This window comes from Trachurus japonicus, chromosome 17 (assembly GCF_045865225.1).
Source record: "Trachurus japonicus isolate A0001 chromosome 17, Traja_1.0".
NCBI classification, from domain to species: Eukaryota; Metazoa; Chordata; class Actinopteri; order Carangiformes; family Carangidae; genus Trachurus; species Trachurus japonicus.
The window spans coordinates 3,158,057-3,178,530 of record NC_140923.1 but is presented as its reverse complement, the minus strand read 5'-3'; the positions used below and the strand labels follow the sequence as shown (position 1 = coordinate 3,178,530).

Below are 20,474 nucleotides of genomic sequence, written 5' to 3'. Positions count from 1 at the left end.
GGGAGCAGAGAGCTCCCTAGCTGCATTTAAAAAATATTAAAAAAATATTCTCTAAGTCTCTGTGAATTTTTGACGACATTCTGAGACAGAAGACAAGAGTGGCTACAAACTGTTTTCAAAATCACAAGTGTAGAGTGTCATTTGTAGCTTTGGTCACAGTTTAAGAAGAAAAGTTCCAGTTGCTTTTTTTGGCTCTCCTCCACTGTAGCGATGATGTCACTCACTCTGGCCAACGCAATACACACTCATTGAAAAGTGTGAAATTGGTCAGAAATGCACATGTGCTTTTAAAGGATTTATCTCAAAAACGGTACAAGATATGAAAAAGTTGTACACAGGTTGAATACATTAGAAGTTTGTCTACAGATCAGAATTTGAATGAAGTCTGTAGGTGAAAGTATGTGGAAGCAAATGAGGTTCAAAGAAGGACCAGTAGTTTCAGAGTTTGAGGACTGTTCCAATGTATTTTCTATGGGACAAAATAATCTGAACTATTTGAATATTTGAAAAAGTATGAATAGTTGAAAAGAGAAAAGTCATAGCAATAATGTCCGGGAAAAGTTGAACATTTGATATATGAATTGTTGAAAGGACTAGTTAATGGACAAAAAAGAGCGGAAGACATAAGAATAACTAGAAATACATGTAAATGCTGAAAGCAGCTGAACGCCATTGTACAAGTAGTGATCAACATACAAAGGTATGACAAAGGGAGGAATCGAACACAATTGTCTTAGAGCAGTGGTATAAACAAGAAACATGTTAAGACAAACCAAGATAGAAATAGGTAAAGAGACTAGAAATTGTATTTCCTGAAGGAAATACGTGTGAATGCTGAAAGCAGTTGCTGAATTAGCAAACGCAATTGACAAATAGTCAGTAGACCTTTACTCTCCTACTAGGCCACAGAGAGCAAACAGTTGCCTTAGAGCAGTGGTATAAACAAGAAACATGTTAAGACAAACCAAGATAGAAAGAGGTCAAGAGAAAAGGTGGGGGGCATATATGTATTATCAGGGTTGCTCATGCAAGATCTGAAAATAAGCCAGACTAACAGTTAGAAGAGGTTGATACACTGACAAGACTGCTCCCATGAGATTCGAACCCATGACCTTGGAGTTAGCAAGCGGCCACCTTACCACTGGACTATTGCAATACTTGAGTTATTGGGAGGTTGAGACTTTCATGAATGTGAGATTATTCAATGATAGCTGAAAGTTAAGCAGAATAGTATAAATATAAGCAAGAAGTAGAAGTACGGGAGTTCTGTGCAAGGTGTGACTGTTTTTAGTGAATTTAAACAAAGTATAATGCCATTTACAGCAAGTTACAAACTGGAGCTCCATCTACTCTGCTCTGAAAAAAAATGAACGAGGGTGAATGGGAGCAGAGAGCTCCCTAGCTGCATTAAAAAAAATATTTAAAGATATTCTCTAAGTCTGTGTGCATTTTTGACAACATTTTGAGACAGAAGACAAGTGTGGCTACAAACTGTTTCCAAAATCATAAGTGTAGAGTGTCATTTGTAGCTTTGGTTGCAGTCTAAGAAGAAAAGTTCCAGTCGCTTTTTTGGCTCTCCTCCACTCTAACGATGATGTCACTCACTCTGGCTAATGCAATACACACTCATTGAGAAGTGTGACATTGGTCAGAAATGCACATGTGCTTTTAAAGGATTTATTTAAAAAACGGTACAAGATATGAACAAGTTGTACACAGGTTGAATACATTAGAAGTTTTTGTACAGATCAGAATTTGAATGAAGCCTGTAGGTGAAAGTATGTGGAAGCAGATGAGGTTCAAAGAAGGACCAGTAGTTTCAGAGTTTGAGGACTGTTTTCTATGGGACAAAAAAAATCTGAACTATTTGAATATTTGAAAAAGTATGAATAGTTGAAAAAAGAAAAGTCATAGCAATAATGTCTGGAAAAAGCTGAACGTTTTGATATATGAATTGTTGAAAGGACTAGTTCAAAAAAGAGCGGAAGACGTAAGAATAACTAGAAATACGTGTGAATGCTGAAAGCAGCTGAACGCCATTGCTGAATTAGCAAATAGTGCAAGTAGTAATCAACATGCAAGGGTATGACCAAGGGAGGAATCGAACCCACAAGCTCATGGTCAGTAGACCTTTACTCTGCCACTAGGCCACAGAGAGCACACAGTTGTCTTAGAGCAGTGGTATAAACAAGAAACATGTTTAGTTAAGACAAACCAAGATAGAAAGAGGTAAAGAGAAAAGGTGGGGGCATATATGCATTATGAAGGTTGCTCATGCAAGATCAGAAAATAAGCCAGACCAAGTGGTAGTAGTTACAGTTAGAAGAGGTTGATTCACTAACAAGACTGCTCAGGTGAGATACGAATCCATGACCTTGGGGTTGGCAAGCAGCCACCTTACCACTGGATTATAGCAATACTTCAGGTGAAGGGAGGTTGAGACTTTCATGAATGTGATAATGCTTTCAGCATTCACACTAATTAATCTAAACTCTCCAGGTCTGGTGTCTCCTCCTCTGTGTCTCTAACCTTCCTCACCTCCATGTGCATTTGTTTCCAACAAAGCCGGTGAGAAATCAATCCATGGAGCGGTGGATTACGTTATTTATCATCTACCATGTTATCATGTGTATATTTGTGTAGTTGTATCTGTCATAAACAAGAGATTACGGGTTACGGGGCGCGTTACGTTTGCAGAGACGACTGCGTGTTGCAGAGACGACAGTTAGATTACTGTTTATATTATTAATATTAAAAAAAGATAAACTCAGATGTCACATGTATTCGATTATGAGAAAACTGATCAACTATTCTGGAAACTGATGATCAGTTACCCAGTGTACCCATGAGATGTTTCTTGCAAAGGGTGATGTGGTTAATCATTAAGAGGTGCTGTAAAAATAAAGTGTATTATTATGACTATTTTATTACTGTAACTGAAACAAGTAAATAAGTAATCTTTATTTCTATAGCACTTTTCGCAGAAGGGGTTCACAAAGTGTTTCACAATAAAATCAGCAGAAAACATAGTATAAAACAAAGACACACAGTTGAAAACAGGTAAATATGAGCATACAAACATAAAAATATAAACTGGTTGTCATAAAAAAACAAAAAACTAAAAGCCTGTTGGGACAGCAGGGTCTTTAGATCCTTTTTAAAGTTCAGATAGTTGTGACAATGCCAACATAATCTGTCTCCTGCAAACAAACTGAGACATGAAACACTTTGTTCTGTTGTTGAACTTTGTGTCGGACAAAGGTTGAACAAACAGGACTGAGTCACACCTGATCAGATACCAGGAGGTTTTTTTTTTTTTTTTTTTTTTTACAACTTCTGACAGACACATGATGAATGATCTAACTTTCTTTTGTTTTTAACAAGTCTTCATTGAAAAGAGGAAAAGTTGAGATACAGCTGCTCCTCACACTGGAACATGTTAAACCTGATCCCCTCCCCCTTCTTCCTGCTCTTAAACACAGTGAGCTGCTGCACCCTGTTCATGTGTTTCCTTGTTCCCTCCCCTTCAGATCTACAGTTTGAAGATGGGTGGAACCAACATGTGGTGAAGAGGAGGAGCTGACAGGCCCCGTTCACTGCACAGACACATGTTGTTGAGATCAGAGCTCAAACTAGTTTCACTTCTGAGCAACAGAAACTCAGACAGTCGTCGTTGTCTGTGAGAGGTGAAATGGCGCAGAAAGGAGTTCATCTGGACCAGGAGACCTTCTCTTGTTCCATCTGTCTGGATCTACTGAAGGATCCAGTGACTATTCCCTGTGGACACAGCTACTGCTTCAACTGTATTAAAACCCACTGGGATGGAGAGGATGGGAAGAAAATCTACAGCTGTCCTCAGTGTAGGCAGACATTCACACCGAGGCCTGTCCTGAATGAAAAATGAAAATATGACACCATATGATTTTGATTTTTGTGACAAAATCTTTTTGATTAGAATTGACTCAAAACATCATGCTTGGACATTGAAAAGAGTAGGCTCACAAATAGACATCTGTATTATTTTTCTGTATTTTTTTGAGAATTTTTGCAACTATTTTTCTTAGTTTTATTCAGATTCTCACTTTGAGAAACAAGTGTCGGACAGTCACACCATATGACTTTTGTCATGTTTGGTTGAAAATTCTGAAAGAATGAGTGATGAACTGTTTACATGTTGAGTATGTTCACATAAAGCATGATGTTCTGCACAATATTGAGAAGGTGTTTGGCAAATATATTTTTTATTCATACATGCTTGACACTGAAGACAGCAAAACTGCCATGTCACGTCATCCACCCTTTTGCACTTTGTATGCATATCTCTTGTCTACAGGCACTAGTTATTACACAGGTCATAAATCACAGCTGAAGGAGAGACACAGCCATGGGGGAACAGGCTGATTTCACACCAGTGCACGTTGAATGGCTGGAGCATTGTCTAACTAGAAAATATATTTCCTGAAGGAAATACATGTGAATGCTGAAAGCAGCTGAACACCATTGCTGAATTAGCAAATATGTAGTGCAAGTGATCAACATGAAAAGGTATGACCAAGGGAGGAATCGAACGCACGACATGCGGGCAAGACGGGCCGGTGGTGCCACTAGGTCACAGAGAGCACACAGTTGTCATACAGCAGTGGTATAAATAAGAAACATGTTAAGACAAACCAAGATAGAAAGAGGTAAAGAGAAAAGGTGGGGGGCATATATGTAGAATTTGAATGAAGTCTGTAGGTGAAAGTATGTGGAAGCAAATGAGGTTCAAAGAAGGACCAGTAGTTTCAGAGTTTGAGGACTGTTCAAATGTATTTTCTATGGGACAAAATAATCTGAACTATTTGAATATTTGAAAAGTATGAATAGTTGAAAAGAGAAAAGTCATAGCAATAATGTCTGGGAAAAGCTGAACGTTTGGATATATGAATTGTTGAAAGGACTAGTTAATGGACAAAAAAGAGCGGAAGACGTAAGAATAACTAGAAATACGTGTGAATGCTGAAAGCAGCTGAATGCCCTTGCCGAATTAGCAAATGCAATTGACAATAGTGATCAACATGCAATGGTATGAGCAAGGGAGGAATCGAACCCATGAGCTCATGGTCAGTAGACCTTTACTGTGCCACTAGGGCACAGAGAGCACACAGTTGTCTTAGAGCAGTGGTATAAACAAGAATCATGTTAAGACAAACCAAGATAGAAAGAGGTAAAGCAAAGAGGTGGGGGGCATATATGCATTATCAAGGTTGCTCATGCAAGATCTGAAAATAAGCCAGACCAAGTGATAGTAGTTACAGTTAGAAGAGGTTGATTCACTAACAAGACTGCTCAGGTGAGATACGAATCCATGACCTTGGGGTTGGCAAGCAGCCACCTTACCACTGGACTATAGCAATACTTCAGGGAGGTTGAGACTTTCATGAATGTGATAAAGCTTTCAGCATTCACACTAATTAAATCTGAACTCTCCAGGTCTTGTCTCTCCTCTGTGTCTCTAACCCTCCTCTCCTCCATGTGCATTTGTTTCCAACAAAGCTGATGAGAAATCAATCCATGGAGCGGTGGATAACGTTATTTATCATCTACCATGTTAGATTACGGGTTAAGGGGCGCGTTACGTTTATGTGGCGGTGTAGCAGAGACGACAGTTAGATTAGGCTACTGTTGATTAAAAAAAAGATAAACTCAGATGTCACATGTATTCAATTATGAGAAAACTGATTTGAAACTATTCTGGAAAATGATGATCAGTTACCCAGTGTATCCATGAGATGTTTCTTGCAAAGGGTGATGTGATAAATCATTAAGGGGTGCTGTAAAAAATAAAGTGTGTTATTATGCCTATTTTAATACTATAATTGAAACACGTTCAGATAGTTGTAACAATGCCAACATGTTCTGTCTCCTGCAAGTAAACTGAGACATAAAACACTTAGTTCTGTTGTTGAACTTTGTGTCGGACAAAGGTTGAACAAACAGGACTGAGTCACACCTGATCAGATACCAGGAGGTTTTTTTTACAACTTCTGACAGACACATGATCTAACTTGTAAGTTTTAAACACGTCTTCATTGAAAAGAGGTCATCAGTCAACAGCTGCTCACACTGAAAAACAAATTGCCATCAAACACAGTGACCTCCACTCTGTTCAGGTGTTTCCTTGTTCCCTCCCCTTCAGATCTACAGTTTGACGATGGGTGGAACCAACATGTGGTGAAGAGGAGGAGCTGACAGGCCCCGTTCACTGCAGAGACACATGGTGTTGAGATCAGAGTTCAAACTAGTTTAACTTCTGAGCAACAGAAACTCAGACAGTCGTCGTCTGTGAGAGGTGAAATGGCGCAGAAAGGAGTTCATCTGGACCAGGAGACCTTCTCTTGTTCAATCTGTCTGGATCTACTGAAGGATCCAGTGACTATTCCCTGTGGACACAGCTACTGCTTCAACTGTATTAAAACCCACTGGGATGGAGAGGATGGGAAGAAAATCTACAGCTGTCCTCAGTGTAGGAAGAATTTAATACCAAGACCTGACCTGATGAAAAACACCATGTTAGCAGCTTTAGTGGAGGAGCTGAAGAAGACTGGACTCCAAGCTGCTCCTGCTGATCACTGCTATGTTGGACCTGGAGATGTGGCCTGTGATGTCTGCACTGGGAGAAAACTCAAAGCTGTCAAGTCCTGTTTGACATGTTCAGCCTCCTACTGTGAGAAACACCTGCAGCCTCACTATGAATCTCCTTCATTTAAAAACCACAAGCTGGTGGAGCCCTCCAAGAAGCTCCAGGAGAACATCTGCTCTCGTCATAATGAGGTGCTGAAGATTTTCTGCCGCACTGATAAGAAGTCTATTTGTCTTGTCTGCCTTCTGGATGAACATAAAGGCCACGACACAGTCTCAGCTGCAGCAGAAAGGACTGAGAGGCAGAGAGAGCTGGAGCTGAGTCGACAGAAAATCCAGCAGAGAATCCAGGACAGAGAGAAAGATGTGAAGGTGCTTCAACAGGAGGTGGAGGTCATCAATGGCTCTGCGGATAAAGCAGTGGAGGACAGTGAGAAGATCTTCACTCAGCTGATCCATCTCATGGAGAAAAGAAGCTCTGAGCTGAAGCAGCAGATCAGATCCCAGCAGGAAACTCAAGTGAGTGGAGTCAAAGAGCTACAGAAGAAGCTGGAGCAGGAGATCACTGAGCTGAAGAGGAAAGACGCTGAGCTGAAGCTGCTGTCATACACAGAGGATCACACCCAGTTTCTACACAACTACCCCTCACTGTCAGCACTCAGTCCATCTACACACTCATCCAGCATCAATATCCGTCCTCTCAGACACTTTGAGGATGTGACAGCAGCTGTGTCACAGCTCAGAGACAAACTACAGGACGTTCTGAGAGACACATGGACAAACATCTCACTGACAGTAACTGAAGTGGATGATTTACTGTCACCACCAGAGCCCAGGACCAGAGCTGACTTCTTAAGATATTCACAGGAAATCACACTGGATCCAAACACAGCACACAGATACCTGTTATTATTTGAGGGAAACAGGAAAGTAACACGAGGTGAAGATCAACCTTATTCTCGTCACCCAGACAGATTCACTAAATATCCTCAGGTCCTGAGTAGAGAGAGTCTGACTGGACGTTGTTACTGGGAGGTGGAAAAGAGAGGAAGAATTCTTGCAGCAGTCGCATACAAGAATATCAGCAGAGTAGGAGGAGAAAGTTTTTTTGGACTCAATGACAGATCTTGGACGTTAGTTTGTGACAACAACAGTTTCTCATTTTGGTTCAACAACATCGAGACTCCAGTCTCAGGTCCTCCGTCCTCCAGAGTAGGAGTGTACCTGGATCACAGAGCAGGTATTCTGTCCTTCTACAGCGTCTCTGAAACGATGACTCTCCTCCACAGAGTCCAGACCACATTCACTCAGCCTCTACATGCTGGAATTTGTCTTTATTACAGAGGCACAGCAGAGTTTTGTAAACTCAAATAGACGAAGATCATTGAAGGTATTTTAGTTCATCACTTTCTTTAGTCTCCATGTTTGTTGCTAAAAGCTCATTGCTGTTGTGTCTCTGCACTGCACAGCGATCACCTGTCAATCAAACATTATGAGTGGGACTTTGACCTCTTGTCATTTCTTGTTGTGTTGATGTTTGAGTTTGTTGAGGTGGAGCTGGAGCCATGGGGGAGATCACTGCTCATGATGATGTTTCTTTACCTAAACTCACGTTTCTCCACATGAAAATAGAAACTTCTCTGAGTTCTAAATGTTTGTTGGATGTTTGTGTTGATTATATGTGTGTGTTGTTGTTTGGGCCTCATCAGAGCAATTACCAGACCTTCCTTTATCACTGAGGCTCGTTTTGGAAACAAAGTAATCTAGAATCATATTTACATTGACGTGTTTGTCAGATCAAATGTTGTTGTTGTTCAGATTCACTCAATAATAAGGTCTATAAACTTTAATCAAAGTGTAAATACTGTAATTGTAATCAATCCCATGTTACTGACCTGTTGCTAATTAACCAAGTTAGTCGCAAAATGCTCCTCCAGCTGTTTATTATTAGTACAATTTACTTTCCCAGCATTTTCTTGCTCCTGTCCCAACTTTACAGAAACAATCAGTGTATGGTGTACTCCAGGTATCAATAGATGAGATCATTACACTACAGAGAATGATGTATGACAGCTAACAGACCCATGTTTGTATTCTCTGAGTTAAATGTTTGAATATGGTTAATGTTGTTGAAAATAAACAAACTTTGTGTTATGTATTTTTGCACTTTGTATGTCACATAATTTTGTATGCATATCTCTTGTCTACAGGCACTAGTTATTATACAGGTCACAAATCACAGCTGATGGAGAGACACAGCCACAGGGGAACAGGTTGATTTCACACCTGTGCACATTGAATGGGTGGAGCATTGTCTAACTAGAAGTTGTATTTCTAGTTAGAAGGAAATACGTGTGAATGCTGAAAGCAGCTGAACGCCATTGCTGAATTAGAAAATAGTGCAAGTAGTGATCAACATGCAAAGGTGTAACCAAGGGAGGAATCAAACCTACAAGCTCATGGCCAGTAGACCGTTACTCTTCCACTAGGCCACAGAGAGAACACAGTTGCCTTAGAGCAGTGGTATAAACAAAAATCATGTTGAGACAAACCAAGGTAGAAAGAGGTAAAGAGAAAAGGTGGGGGGCATATATGCATTATCAAGGTTGGTCATGCAAGATCTGAAAATAAGCCAGACCAAGTGGTAGTAGTTACAGTTAGAAGAGGTTGATACACTAACAAGACTGCTCAGGAGAGATTCAAACCCATGACCTTAGGGTTGGCAAGCGGCCACCTTACCACTGGACTATAGCAATACTTGAGTTAATGGTAGGTTGAGACTTTCATGAATGTGAGATTATTCAATGATAGCTGAAGGTTAAGAAGAATAGTATAAATATAAGTAAGAAGTAAAAATAGGGGACTTCTGTGCAAGGTGTGACTGTTTTGGGTGAATTTAAACAAAGTATAATGCCGTTTACAGCAAGTTACAAACTGGAGCTCCATCTGCTTGGCTCTGAAAAAAAAATGAACTAGGGTGAATGGGAGCAGAGAGCTCCCTAGCTGCATTTAAAAAATATTTAAAAATATTCTCTAAGTCTCTGTGAATTTTTGACGACATTTTGAGACAGAAGACAAGAGTGGCTACAAACTGTTTCCAAGATCATAAGTGTAGAGAATCATTTGTAGCTTTGGTGGCAGTTTAAGAAGAAAAGTTCCAGTTGCTTTTTTGGCTCTCCTGCACTCTAGCGATGATTTCACTCACTCTGGCCAATGCAATACACACTCATTAAAAATTGTGAAATTGGTCAGAAATGCACATATGCTTTTAAAGGATTTATCTCAAAAACGGTATAAGATATGAACAAGTTCTACACAGGTTGAATACATTAGAAGTTTGTCTACAGATCAGAATTTGAATGAAGTCTGTAGGTGAAAGTATGTGGAAGCAAATGAGGTTCAAAGAAGGACCAGTAGTTTCAGAGTTTGAGGACTGTTCCAATGTCTTTTCTATGGGACAAAAAAACTGAACTATTTGAATATTTGAAAAAGTATGAATAGTTGAAAAGAGAATGTCCGGGAAAAGCTGAACGTTTTGATATACTGTGGCAACCCAGGTAAGGGGAGAATGCAACAAGATTCACATAAAAAACAGGCTCCAAGACAGATGAGGCAAAATCAAAAAGTCTTTAATAGACAAGTCAAAGGGAGGGAGAAGGGCACAGGGTTAAAGGTAAACTAAGGTTTCTTCCCGGCTGGGGCGTTTGTCCTCAGGTTTCAGTCCTGGGTCTCCAACAAACCAGGCTCCTGGATAGGGCAGAGAGAGGGAGAGAGGAGAGGCATGAGTTACTTGCCACGGGGTCCAAGGGCTACTCAAACAGTCCCACGTCTCTGGCTCCTGGCTGTCTGACGTCTGTTGCCTGTCGTTCCTCCTGGTCGAAGAGCAGCCAGATTGAGTGGGAGAGCAAGGAGTAAATCTTCTCCCCTGATTACCTGATGGGCTGCAGGTGTGTCCAGTGCCAGATTCCCAGTGGCTGCACCACCTCTCCACTGGGTAGAACACACCCCCTGCTACCTCCCCTAACCAGAGCCTGGGGTTTCTCCCCGGTCGGGTTGGGCCTGTGGCTTCTCCTGGCTTGCCACAATACAATTTGTTGAAAGGACTAGTTAATGGACAAAAAAGAGCGGAAGACGTAAGAATAACCAGAAATACGTGTGAATGCTGAAAGCAGCTGAACTCCATTGCTGAATTAGCAAATGCAATTGACAAATAGTGATCAACATTACCAAGGGAGGAATCAAACCCATAAGCTCATGGTCAGTAGACCTTTACTCTCCCACAAGGGCACAGAGAACACACAGTTGTCTTAGAGCAGTGGTATTAACAAGAAGCATGTTAAGACAAACTAAGATAGTAAGAGGTAAAGAGAAAAGGTGGGGGACATATATGCATTACCATGGTGGTTCATGCAAGATCTGAAAATAAGCCAGACCAAGTGGTAGTAGTTACAGTTAAAAGAGGTTGATTCACTAACAAGACTGCTAAGGTGAGATACGAATCCATGACCTTGGGGTTGGCAAGCAGCCACCTTACCACTGGACTATAGCAATACTTCAGGTAAAGGGAGGTTGAGACTTCCATGAATGTGATAATACTTTCAGCATTCACACTAATTAAATCTGAACTCTCCAGGTCTGGTCTCTCTTCCTCTGTGTCACACAGTTGAAAACGGGAACATAAGAGCATAAAAACATAAAAGCATAAACTGGTTGTCATAAAAAAACAAACTAAAAGCCTGTCTGGACAGCAGGGTCTATAGATCCTTTTTAAAGTTCAGATAGTTGTAACAATGCCAACATAATCTGTCTCCTGCAAATAAACTGAGACATAAAACACTTTGTGCTATTGTTGAACTTTGTGGTGAACAAAGGTTATACAAACAGGACTGAACCACACCTGATCAGATACCAGGAGGTTTTTTTTTTTTTTTTTTACAACTTCTGACAGACACATGATCTAACCTTCGTTCGTTTTTAACAAGTCTTCATTGAAAAGAGGTCATAAAGTTGAGATCAACAGCTGCTGCTACCTTCTTCCTGCTCTTAAACACAGTGAGCTCCACCCTATTCAGGTGTTTCGTGTTCCCTCCCCTTCAGATCTACAGTTTGAAGATGGGTGGAACCAACATGTGGTGAAGAGGAGGAGCTGACAGGCCCCGTTCACTGCATTGACACATGTTGTTGAGATCAGAGCTCAAACTTGTTAAACTTCTGAGCAACAGAAACTCAGACAGTCGTCGTCGTCGTCGTCGTCTGTGAGGGGTTGAAATGGCGCAGAAAAGAGCTCGTCTGGACCAGGAGACCTTCTCTTGTTCCATCTGTCTGGATCTACTGAAGGATCCAGTGGTTGTTCCCTGTGGACACAGCTACTGCTTCAACTGTATTAAAAGCCGCTGGGATGGAGAGGATGGGGAGAAAATCTACAGCTGTCCTCAGTGTAAGAAGGAGTTCATACCAAGACCTGACCTGGTGAAAAACATCATGTTAGCAGATTTAGTGGAGGAGCTGAAGAAGACTGGACTCCAAGCTGCTCCTGCTGATCACTGCTATGCTGGACCTGAAGATGTGGCCTGTGATTTCTGCACTGGGAGAAAACTCAAAGCTGTCAAGTCCTGTCTGCAATGTCTGGTCTCTTATTGTGAAAACCACCTGCAGCCTCATTATGAATCTCCTTCATTTAAAAACCACAAGCTGGTGGAGCCCTCCAAGAAGATCCAGGAGAACATCTGCTGTCATCATAATGAGGTAATGAAGATTTTCTGCCGCACTGATCAGCAGTGTATCTGTCCTTTCTGCCTTCTGGATGAACATAAAGGCCACGACACAGTCTCAGCTGCAGCAGAAAGGACTGAGAGGCAGAGAGAGCTGGAGCAAAAAATCCAGCAGAGAATCCATGACACAGAGAAAGATGTGAAGGTGCTTCAACAGGAGTTGGAGGCCGTCAATGGCTCTGCTGATAAAGCAGTGGAGGACAGTGAGAAGATCTTCACTCAGCTGATCCGTCTCATGGAGAAAAGAAGCTCTGAGCTGAAGCAGCAGATCAGATCCCAGCAGGAAACTCAAGTGAGTGGAGTCAAAGAGCTTCAGAAGAAGCTGGAGCAGGAGATCACTGAGCTGAAGAGGAAAGACGCTGAGCTGAAGCTGCTGTCACACACAGAGGATCACACCCAGTTTCTACACAACTACCCCTCACTGTCAGCACTCAGTCCATCTACACACTCATCCAGCATCAATATCCGTCCTCTCAGACACTTTGAGGATGTGACAGCAGCTGTGACAGAGCTCAGAGACAAACTACAGGACCTTCTGAGAGACACGTGGACAAACATCTCACAGACAGTGACTCAAGTGGATGTTTTACTGTCACCACCAGAGCCCAGGACCAGAGCTGACTTCTTAAGATATTCACAGGAAATCACACTGGATCAAAACACAGCAAACACACGTCTGTTGTTATCTGAGGGAAACACAACATACATGAATCAGGATCAGTCTTATTCTAGTCACCGAGACAGATTCACAAAACATGCTGCTGTCCTGAGTAGAGAGAGTCTGACTGGACGTTGTTACTGGGAGGTGGAGAAGAGCGGAGAAGGAGACGTTTATGTAGCAGTCGCAAACAAGCATATCAGCAGAGAAAGTTGGTTTGGAGACAGTGACAAATCTTGGTCGTTAGTTTGCTCCAACAACAGTTTCACATTTTGGTTCAACAACATCAAGACTCCAGTCTCAGGTCCTCAGTCCTCCAGAGTAGGAGTGTACCTGGATCACAGGGCACATGACTCTCCTCCACAGAGTCCAGACCACATTCACTCAGCCTCTACATGCTGGAGTTCGGCTTTCCCAATTTGGAGACAGAGCAGAGTTGTGTAAACTCAAATAGACAAAGATCATTGAAGCAGCAGTTGGTTAAAATCTGTATTTTAGTTCATCACTTTCTTTAGTCTCCATGTTTGTTGCTAAAAGCTCATTGCTGTTGTGTCTCTGCACTGCACAGCGATCACCTGTCAATCAAACATTGTGGGCGGGACTTTGACCTCTTGTCATTTCTTGTTGTGTTGATGTTTTAGTTTGTTGAGGTGGAGCTGGAGCTGTGGAGGAGATCACTGCTCATGATGATGTTTCTTTACCCAAACTCACATTTCTCCACATAGAAACAGAAACTTCTCTGAGCTCTAAATGTTTGTTGGATATTTGTGTTGATTTGTTTGTGTGTTGTTGTTTGGGCCTTAACAGAGAAATCACCAGACCTCTTCCTTCATCACTGAGGTTCATTCTGGACACAAAGTAATCTAGAATCATATTTGCATTTATGTGTTTGTCAGATCAAATGTTATTGTTGTTCAGATCCACTCACTGATAAGGTCTATGAGCTTTTATTAAAGTGTAAATATCATGATTATAACCATAGCCTACCCATGTTACTGACCTGTTGCTAATTAACCAAGTTGGTTAATTAGCTGATGATCAGTTACACAGTGTATCCATGAGATGTTTCTTTTGTGATTAATCATTAAAAGGTGCTGTAAAAATGAAGTGTATTATTATGACTGGTTTGTTACTCTAACTGAAACAAGTAAGTAAGTAAACTTTATTTCTATAGTACTTTTCGCAGAAGGGGTTCACAAAGTGCTTCAGAGTAAAATCGGCAGAAAACATAGTATAAAACAAAGACGCACAGTTGAAAACAGGTACATAAGAGCATAAATACATAAAAGCATAAACAGGTTGTCATAAAAATGCCCTAAAACCGGGAACAGCAGAGTCTAGATCCTTTTTAAAGTTCACATATTGTAACAATGCCAACATGTTCTGTCTCCTGCAAATAAACTGAGACATAAAACACTTTGTGCTGTTGTTGAACTTTCTGTTGAACAACGGTTGAACAAACAGGACTGTCTTAGTCACACCTGATCAGATACCAGGAGGTTTTTTTTACAACTTCTGACAGACACATGATCTAACTTTTCATTTCATAAAGTTGAGATCAAGAGCTGCTGCTCATCGCACTGGGACATGTTAAACCTGATCCATCAACTAGGGCACAATGCAGCTGTGTGTCCAATTAAAAAGCCTAAAGAGGCCAATGTGTGCTATGTTCATGGACATGGACAGCCCACAATTCAAATTTCTAGGCCTAAATCCCGATATACTACCCCAGTTCTTGTCAATGGGCAACTGGTTGAAGCATTGTTAGATACAGGTAGTTCCCAGACACTGGTGAAAGCTAAGTTGGTAGACAATGAGACTTTGGACTTAGGGAACCTAGTGGGCTTGGGATGTGTGCATGGAGATGAATGATTGTATCCTACTGCTAATGTGAATGTTGTGATAGTGGGTCAAGCATATATGATGAAGGTGGGAGTAGTGGACCAACTGTCACATGATGTCCTTCTGGGGAATGATTTACCAGTTCTAACTAACCTAGCTCAGGCTGTATCCAAGTCATGTGCTGTGGTTACTAGGTCTCAGACCAAAGGCTTGCAACCCCTTCCTAACCTCCATTCAGACCTTTTTGAAGGGGGTACCAAGGTTAGGAAGGGTAAAAAGCCACTGGGACAAGCATGTGGGTAAGGCCAGAGTGCAGGATCCAGCTCCAGTTGCTCCAGATCCCGAGACCACTTTGCTGGACCCACAGTGGCAAGTCCCTGACAACTTTAAGGAGCTGCAGAGATCAGATCCTTTGCTTCAACCTCTGTTTGCCAAGGTATGTGAGATAGATGGTGTACCAGTTAAACAAGCTACTCTTATTGGTGACATCCTCAAAGATAACCTGTTGTACATTGCAGACACTGAGGTTCCCAGATTGGTTGTTCCTAAATCTTTGCATCAGCTAATCTTACATTTGGGACACCACATTCCATGGGCAGAATGTCTGGGCCAACAGAAAAGCTATGATAGAATCAGTCAGAGGTTCTATTGGCCTAGACTCTATCAGGATGTTGAGGAGTACTGTAGAACATGTACAGAGTGTCAACAAGTAGCACCAGTTCGCAAATCAGATCGAGGCCACAGTATAAAACAAAGACACGCAGCTGAAAACAGGTACATAAAAGCACAAAAACATAAAAGTATAAACAGGTTGTCATAAAAAGCCTAAAGCCCGGAACAGCAGAGTCTAGATCCTTTTTAAAGTTCAGATAGTTGTAACAATGCCAACATGTTCTGTCTCCTGCAAATAAACTGAGACATAAAACACTTTGTGCTGTTGTTGAACTTTCTGTTGAACAAAGGTTGAACAGAAAGTGCTGATCACTGCTATGCTGGACCTGGAGATGTGGCCTGTGATGTCTGCACTGGGAGAAAACTCAAAACTGTCAAATCCTGTTTGACGTGTTCAGCCTCCTACTGGCCCTCATTTATCAAACTTGCGTACACCAGAAAAATGGGTGTACACCAAATTCACCGCAAGGATCGCCATTTATCAATCTGAACGTGAGTGTACGGTTCGCACAAATCCCACGCCAGCTCTGACCAGGTGTACGCACATTTGGAACCAGCGTAGAACATGCAGGAACGAGTGCTGCTGTGTCAAAAAGATTATTAAACCATAGTCTAATAACGCAGCGATGTGGACCACATGTTGTTGTTGTTTATATTGATAAAAAGATAAAAAGTAGCCAAAAATAGAGAAACGCTACAACCAAGTCCGTGTTGAAAATTCAACTCGACTTTTATTTTGAGCAACTGAGATGAATTAAAAACCACGACGTGACAGATGCTCGTTAATCAGCTGTGTAAACAGAAACAGTCAATGACAGACAGACCTGTTATTGTAGATCACACACACAAACTTCCAACATCTGCAGCACCAGAGCATGACCGGACGGCTCCTCAGTCTCTCTCTCTGCCCGGACACCGGAGCCCCGGTTGGGGGGCGGCTCCGCTACCTGTCCAGGTGCATCTCCGCGGCGGAGTGTTTTTTTTTTCTTTTCCCGTCACCGGGACCTGTCAGCGGGACATCGGGCCGGTGTTTCACATCCCTCCATCAGCCGAACCATGCCAGCGGTGCTGATGGTCATAAAGTCGCGTTCGCAGCAGTAATATGCCTATATGATGAGGCATATTAGGGCCGTGATTCTCCTCAGTCACTTGTGTTTAGTGAACTGCAGGAGCATTTCATGAGATCGCTGGCTTTCCTGACGTGGTCGGTGACACGTGCGTCTGCAGCCTCCATCCACCAGGATGACGCTTATTAATCACAAAAACTATCAATCTATCAATGTCCAGATATTTAATGTTGCCGCCCTCTCCCTGTTCAACGCGGTAATGCCAGTAAAGTCCGTCTTCTTGGCCGTCTTCCGTGTCTGCATGTCGTAAAAGTGGCAGGGCGACGCCTCTAAAGCAGGAATATATCGGGGCGTGACATTTAAATTACGCTCGTTTTCAGCCGCCGGATTTATCACCACCACGCCGGTTCTACTCCGAAATCAGCAGCGTACACACTTTTAGTAAATCACACGTGACACTTGGCCTACACTGATATTTACACCAGAATCTACACCAGATCCTGCGCAAGTTTGATAAATGAGGGCCACTGTGAGAAACACCTGCAGCCTCACTATGAAGCAGCTCCATTAAAGAAACACAAGCTGGTGGGGCCCTCCAAGAAGCTTCAGGAGAACATCTGCTCTTGTCATAATGAGGTGATGAAGATGTTCTGCCGCACTGATCAGCAGTGTATCTCTGCCCTGTCGATGAACATAAAGGCCACGACACAGTGAAAACCATGAAACCATGACTCTCCTCCACAGAGTCCAGGCCACATTCACTCAGCCTCTACATGCTGGAGTTTTACTTTACCGGTTTGGAGACACAGCAGAGTTTTGTAAACTCAAATAGACAAAGATCATTGAAGGTGCTGTATTTTAGTTCATCACATCCTTTAGTCTCCATGTTTGTTGCTAAAAGCTCATTGCTGTTGTGTTTCTGCACTGCACAGCGATCACCTGTCAATCAAACATTGTGGGCGGGACTTTGACCTCTTGTTGTCATTTCTTGTTGTGTTGATGTTTGAGTTTGTTGAGGTGGAGCTGGAGCCATGGAGGAGATCACTGCTCATGATGATGTTTCTTTACCTAAACTCACATTTCTCCACATGAAAATAGAAATTTCTTTGAGCTCTAAATGTTTGTTGGATATTTGTCTTGATTATATTTGTGTGTTGTTGTTGTTTGGGCCTTAAAGGACAATTCCAGGCGAATTCAACTCTGGGGTGTATTTTCATATCATTTTAGGTCTAAAAGAATGAATCTGAAGATTTTCAGTTTAATCGCTCCTGTTTTGCGGTAGTTGCATCTGTCCCCGCGTCCCCACGGCAGCAATGAATGGGAGTGGATGTAAGTTCCGCTGTTTAGGCTGTTTACAGCCCTCAAAGCCGCAATTTTTTTCCACAGACAGCGACAGATGGCTACTCAAACATGCACCGAGAAGTTTATTTACTTCAAGCAAGCCGGCATGTTTGTAAAAGTCGATCTATTTCAAAGTCTCCCGGAGTCTCGCGCGAGACCCAGTTGCCGTGCGCGGTGTGTTCAGGTGCAGTGGGAAAAGCTACCGTTTGTGTCATAAACACAGGAATATCAACTCTTTACTTGCTTCAAGTAAAAAAAACTTCTCGGCGCATGTTTGAGTAGCCACCTGACGCTGTCTGTGGAAAAAAATGTACACTTCAAGCAAGTAAAGAGTTGATATTCCTGTGTTTATGACACAAGCGGCAGCTCCGACTGCGCCTGAATACACCAGCACTGCAACTTCGGGCTCGCGCGAGACTCCGGGAGACTTTGAATTAGATCTAGTTTTACAAACATGCCGGCTTGCTTGAAGTAAATAAACTTCTCGGTGCATGTTTGAGTAGCCATCTGACGCTGTCTGTGGAAAAAAATTGCGGCTTTGAGGGCTGGAAACAGCCTAAACAGCGGAACTTACATCCACTCCCATTCATTGCTGCCGTGGGGACGCGGGGACAGACGCAACTACCGCAAAACAGGAGCGATTAAACTGAAAATCTTCAGATTCATTCTTTTAGACCTAAAATGATATGAAAATACACCCCAGAGTTGAATTCGCCCGGAATTGTCCTTTAACATAGAAATTACCAGACCTTCCTTTATCACTGAGCTTTGTTCTCACTGTGGAAACTAAGAAATCTACAATCACATTTACAGTACTGTGTTTGTCAGATCAAATTTTGTTGTTGTGTTCAGATCCACTCAATAATAAGGTCTATAAGCTTTAACCAAAGTGTAAATACTGTAATTGTAATCAATCCCATGTTACTGACCTGTTGCTAATTAACATGTTAGTTGCAAAATGCTCCTCCAGCTGTTTATTATTTGTACCATTTACTTCCCCAGCCTTTTCTTGCTCCTGTCCCAACTTTACAGAAACAATCAGTGTATGGTGTACTCCAGGTATCAATAGATGAGATCATTACAATACAGAGAATGATGTATGACAGCTAACAGACCCATGTTTGTATTCTATGAGTGAAATGTTTGAATATGTGGTTAATGTTGTTGAAAATAAACAAACTTTGTGTTATATGTATTTTTGCACTTTGTATGCATATCTCTTGTCTACAGGCACTAGTTATTACACAGGTCATAAATCACAGCTGAAGGAGAGACACAGCCATGGGGGAACAGGCTGATTTCACACCAGTGCACGTTGAATGGCTGGAGTATTGTCTAACTAGAAAATATATTTCCTGAAGGAAATACATGTGAATGCTGAAAGCAGCTGAACACCATTGCTGAATTGGCAAATATGTAGTGCAAGTGATCAACATGAAAAGGTATGACCAAGGGAGGAATCGAACGCACGACATGCGGGCAAGACGGGCCGGTGGTGCCACTAGGTCACAGAGAGCACACAGTTGTCATACAGCAGTGGTATAAACAAGAAACATGTTAAGACAAACCAAGATAGAAAGAGGTAAAGAGAAAAGGTGGGGGGCATATATGTATTATCAGGGTTGCTCATGCAAGATGAGAAAATAAGCCAGACCAAGTGGTAGTAGTTACAGTTAGAAGAGGTTGATATACTAACAAGACTTGAATACATTATAAGTTTGTCTACAGATCAGAATTTGAATGAAGTCTGTAGGTGAAAGTATGTGGAAGCAAATGAGGTTCAAAGAAGGACCAGTAGTTTCAGAGTTTGAGGACTGTTCAAATGTATTTTCTATGGGACAAAATAATCTGAACTATTTGAATATTTGAAAAGTATGAATAGTTGAAAAGAGAAAAGTCATAGCAGTAATGTCCGCGAAAAGCTGAACGTTTTGATATATGAATTGTTGAAAGGTTCAGGTAGCTCTGAACCATTTTATAGCTACGCTGCTATAGGCTTAGACTGCTGGGGACACATCTGGTTACACAGAGCCCTCTCCTTTCCCCTCCTCTCCTCTCCTCTCCCCTCTTCTCCTCTCCTCTCCTCTCCTCTCCTCCTCTCTCCTCTCCTCCCCTCCCCTCTCCTCTCCTCTCCTCTCCTCTCCTCTCCTCTCCTCTCCTCTCCTCTCCTCAGTATATTTTTGAACTGTCAGTTTCTGCTGCACTTCGTAGTTTGGCCTTGGTGTCTCGCACTCTCTCTGTGTTTCCGCAGATCCACCGGAGCTCCATCTCTCTGCACCAGCTGCCGCCTGCATCGCCCCTCCCACCCCTTCCCCTGCTGTTAGACCGGCCTCCCCTCCCTTCCCATGGACCAGTCTGCCACCCAGTCCTCCCATCGAGCTGGCCAGCCCCCCCCCTCAGCAGAGACTGCCTTCATCAACTCCTGCTAGCATTTCCATATTTCGCACATTCTGTGACAAACTGTAAACTGTTTTCTTGTCTGTAACAACATCTATTGCACGT

At 42.1% G+C, this 20,474-nt stretch overlaps 1 protein-coding gene across 1 annotated transcript; it reads left to right on the top strand.

Annotated features, from left to right (window-relative positions):
- Window positions 1-6,334: 6,334 nt before the first annotated feature.
- On the top strand, window positions 6,335-7,995 carry LOC146969746 (tripartite motif-containing protein 16-like). The gene has a single exon (XM_085804518.1). It carries the CDS (start codon window positions 6,337-6,339, stop codon window positions 7,993-7,995), a length of 1,659 nt encoding a protein of 552 aa, XP_085660644.1. The 5' UTR covers window positions 6,335-6,336.
- Window positions 7,996-20,474: the final 12,479 nt, after the last annotated feature.

Excerpts from the sequence above, each read along its gene's own strand:
- LOC146969746 (XM_085804518.1), top strand. The coding sequence starts at position 6,337 with ATGGCGCAGAAAGGAGTTCATCTGGACCAGGAGACCTTCTCTTGTTCA.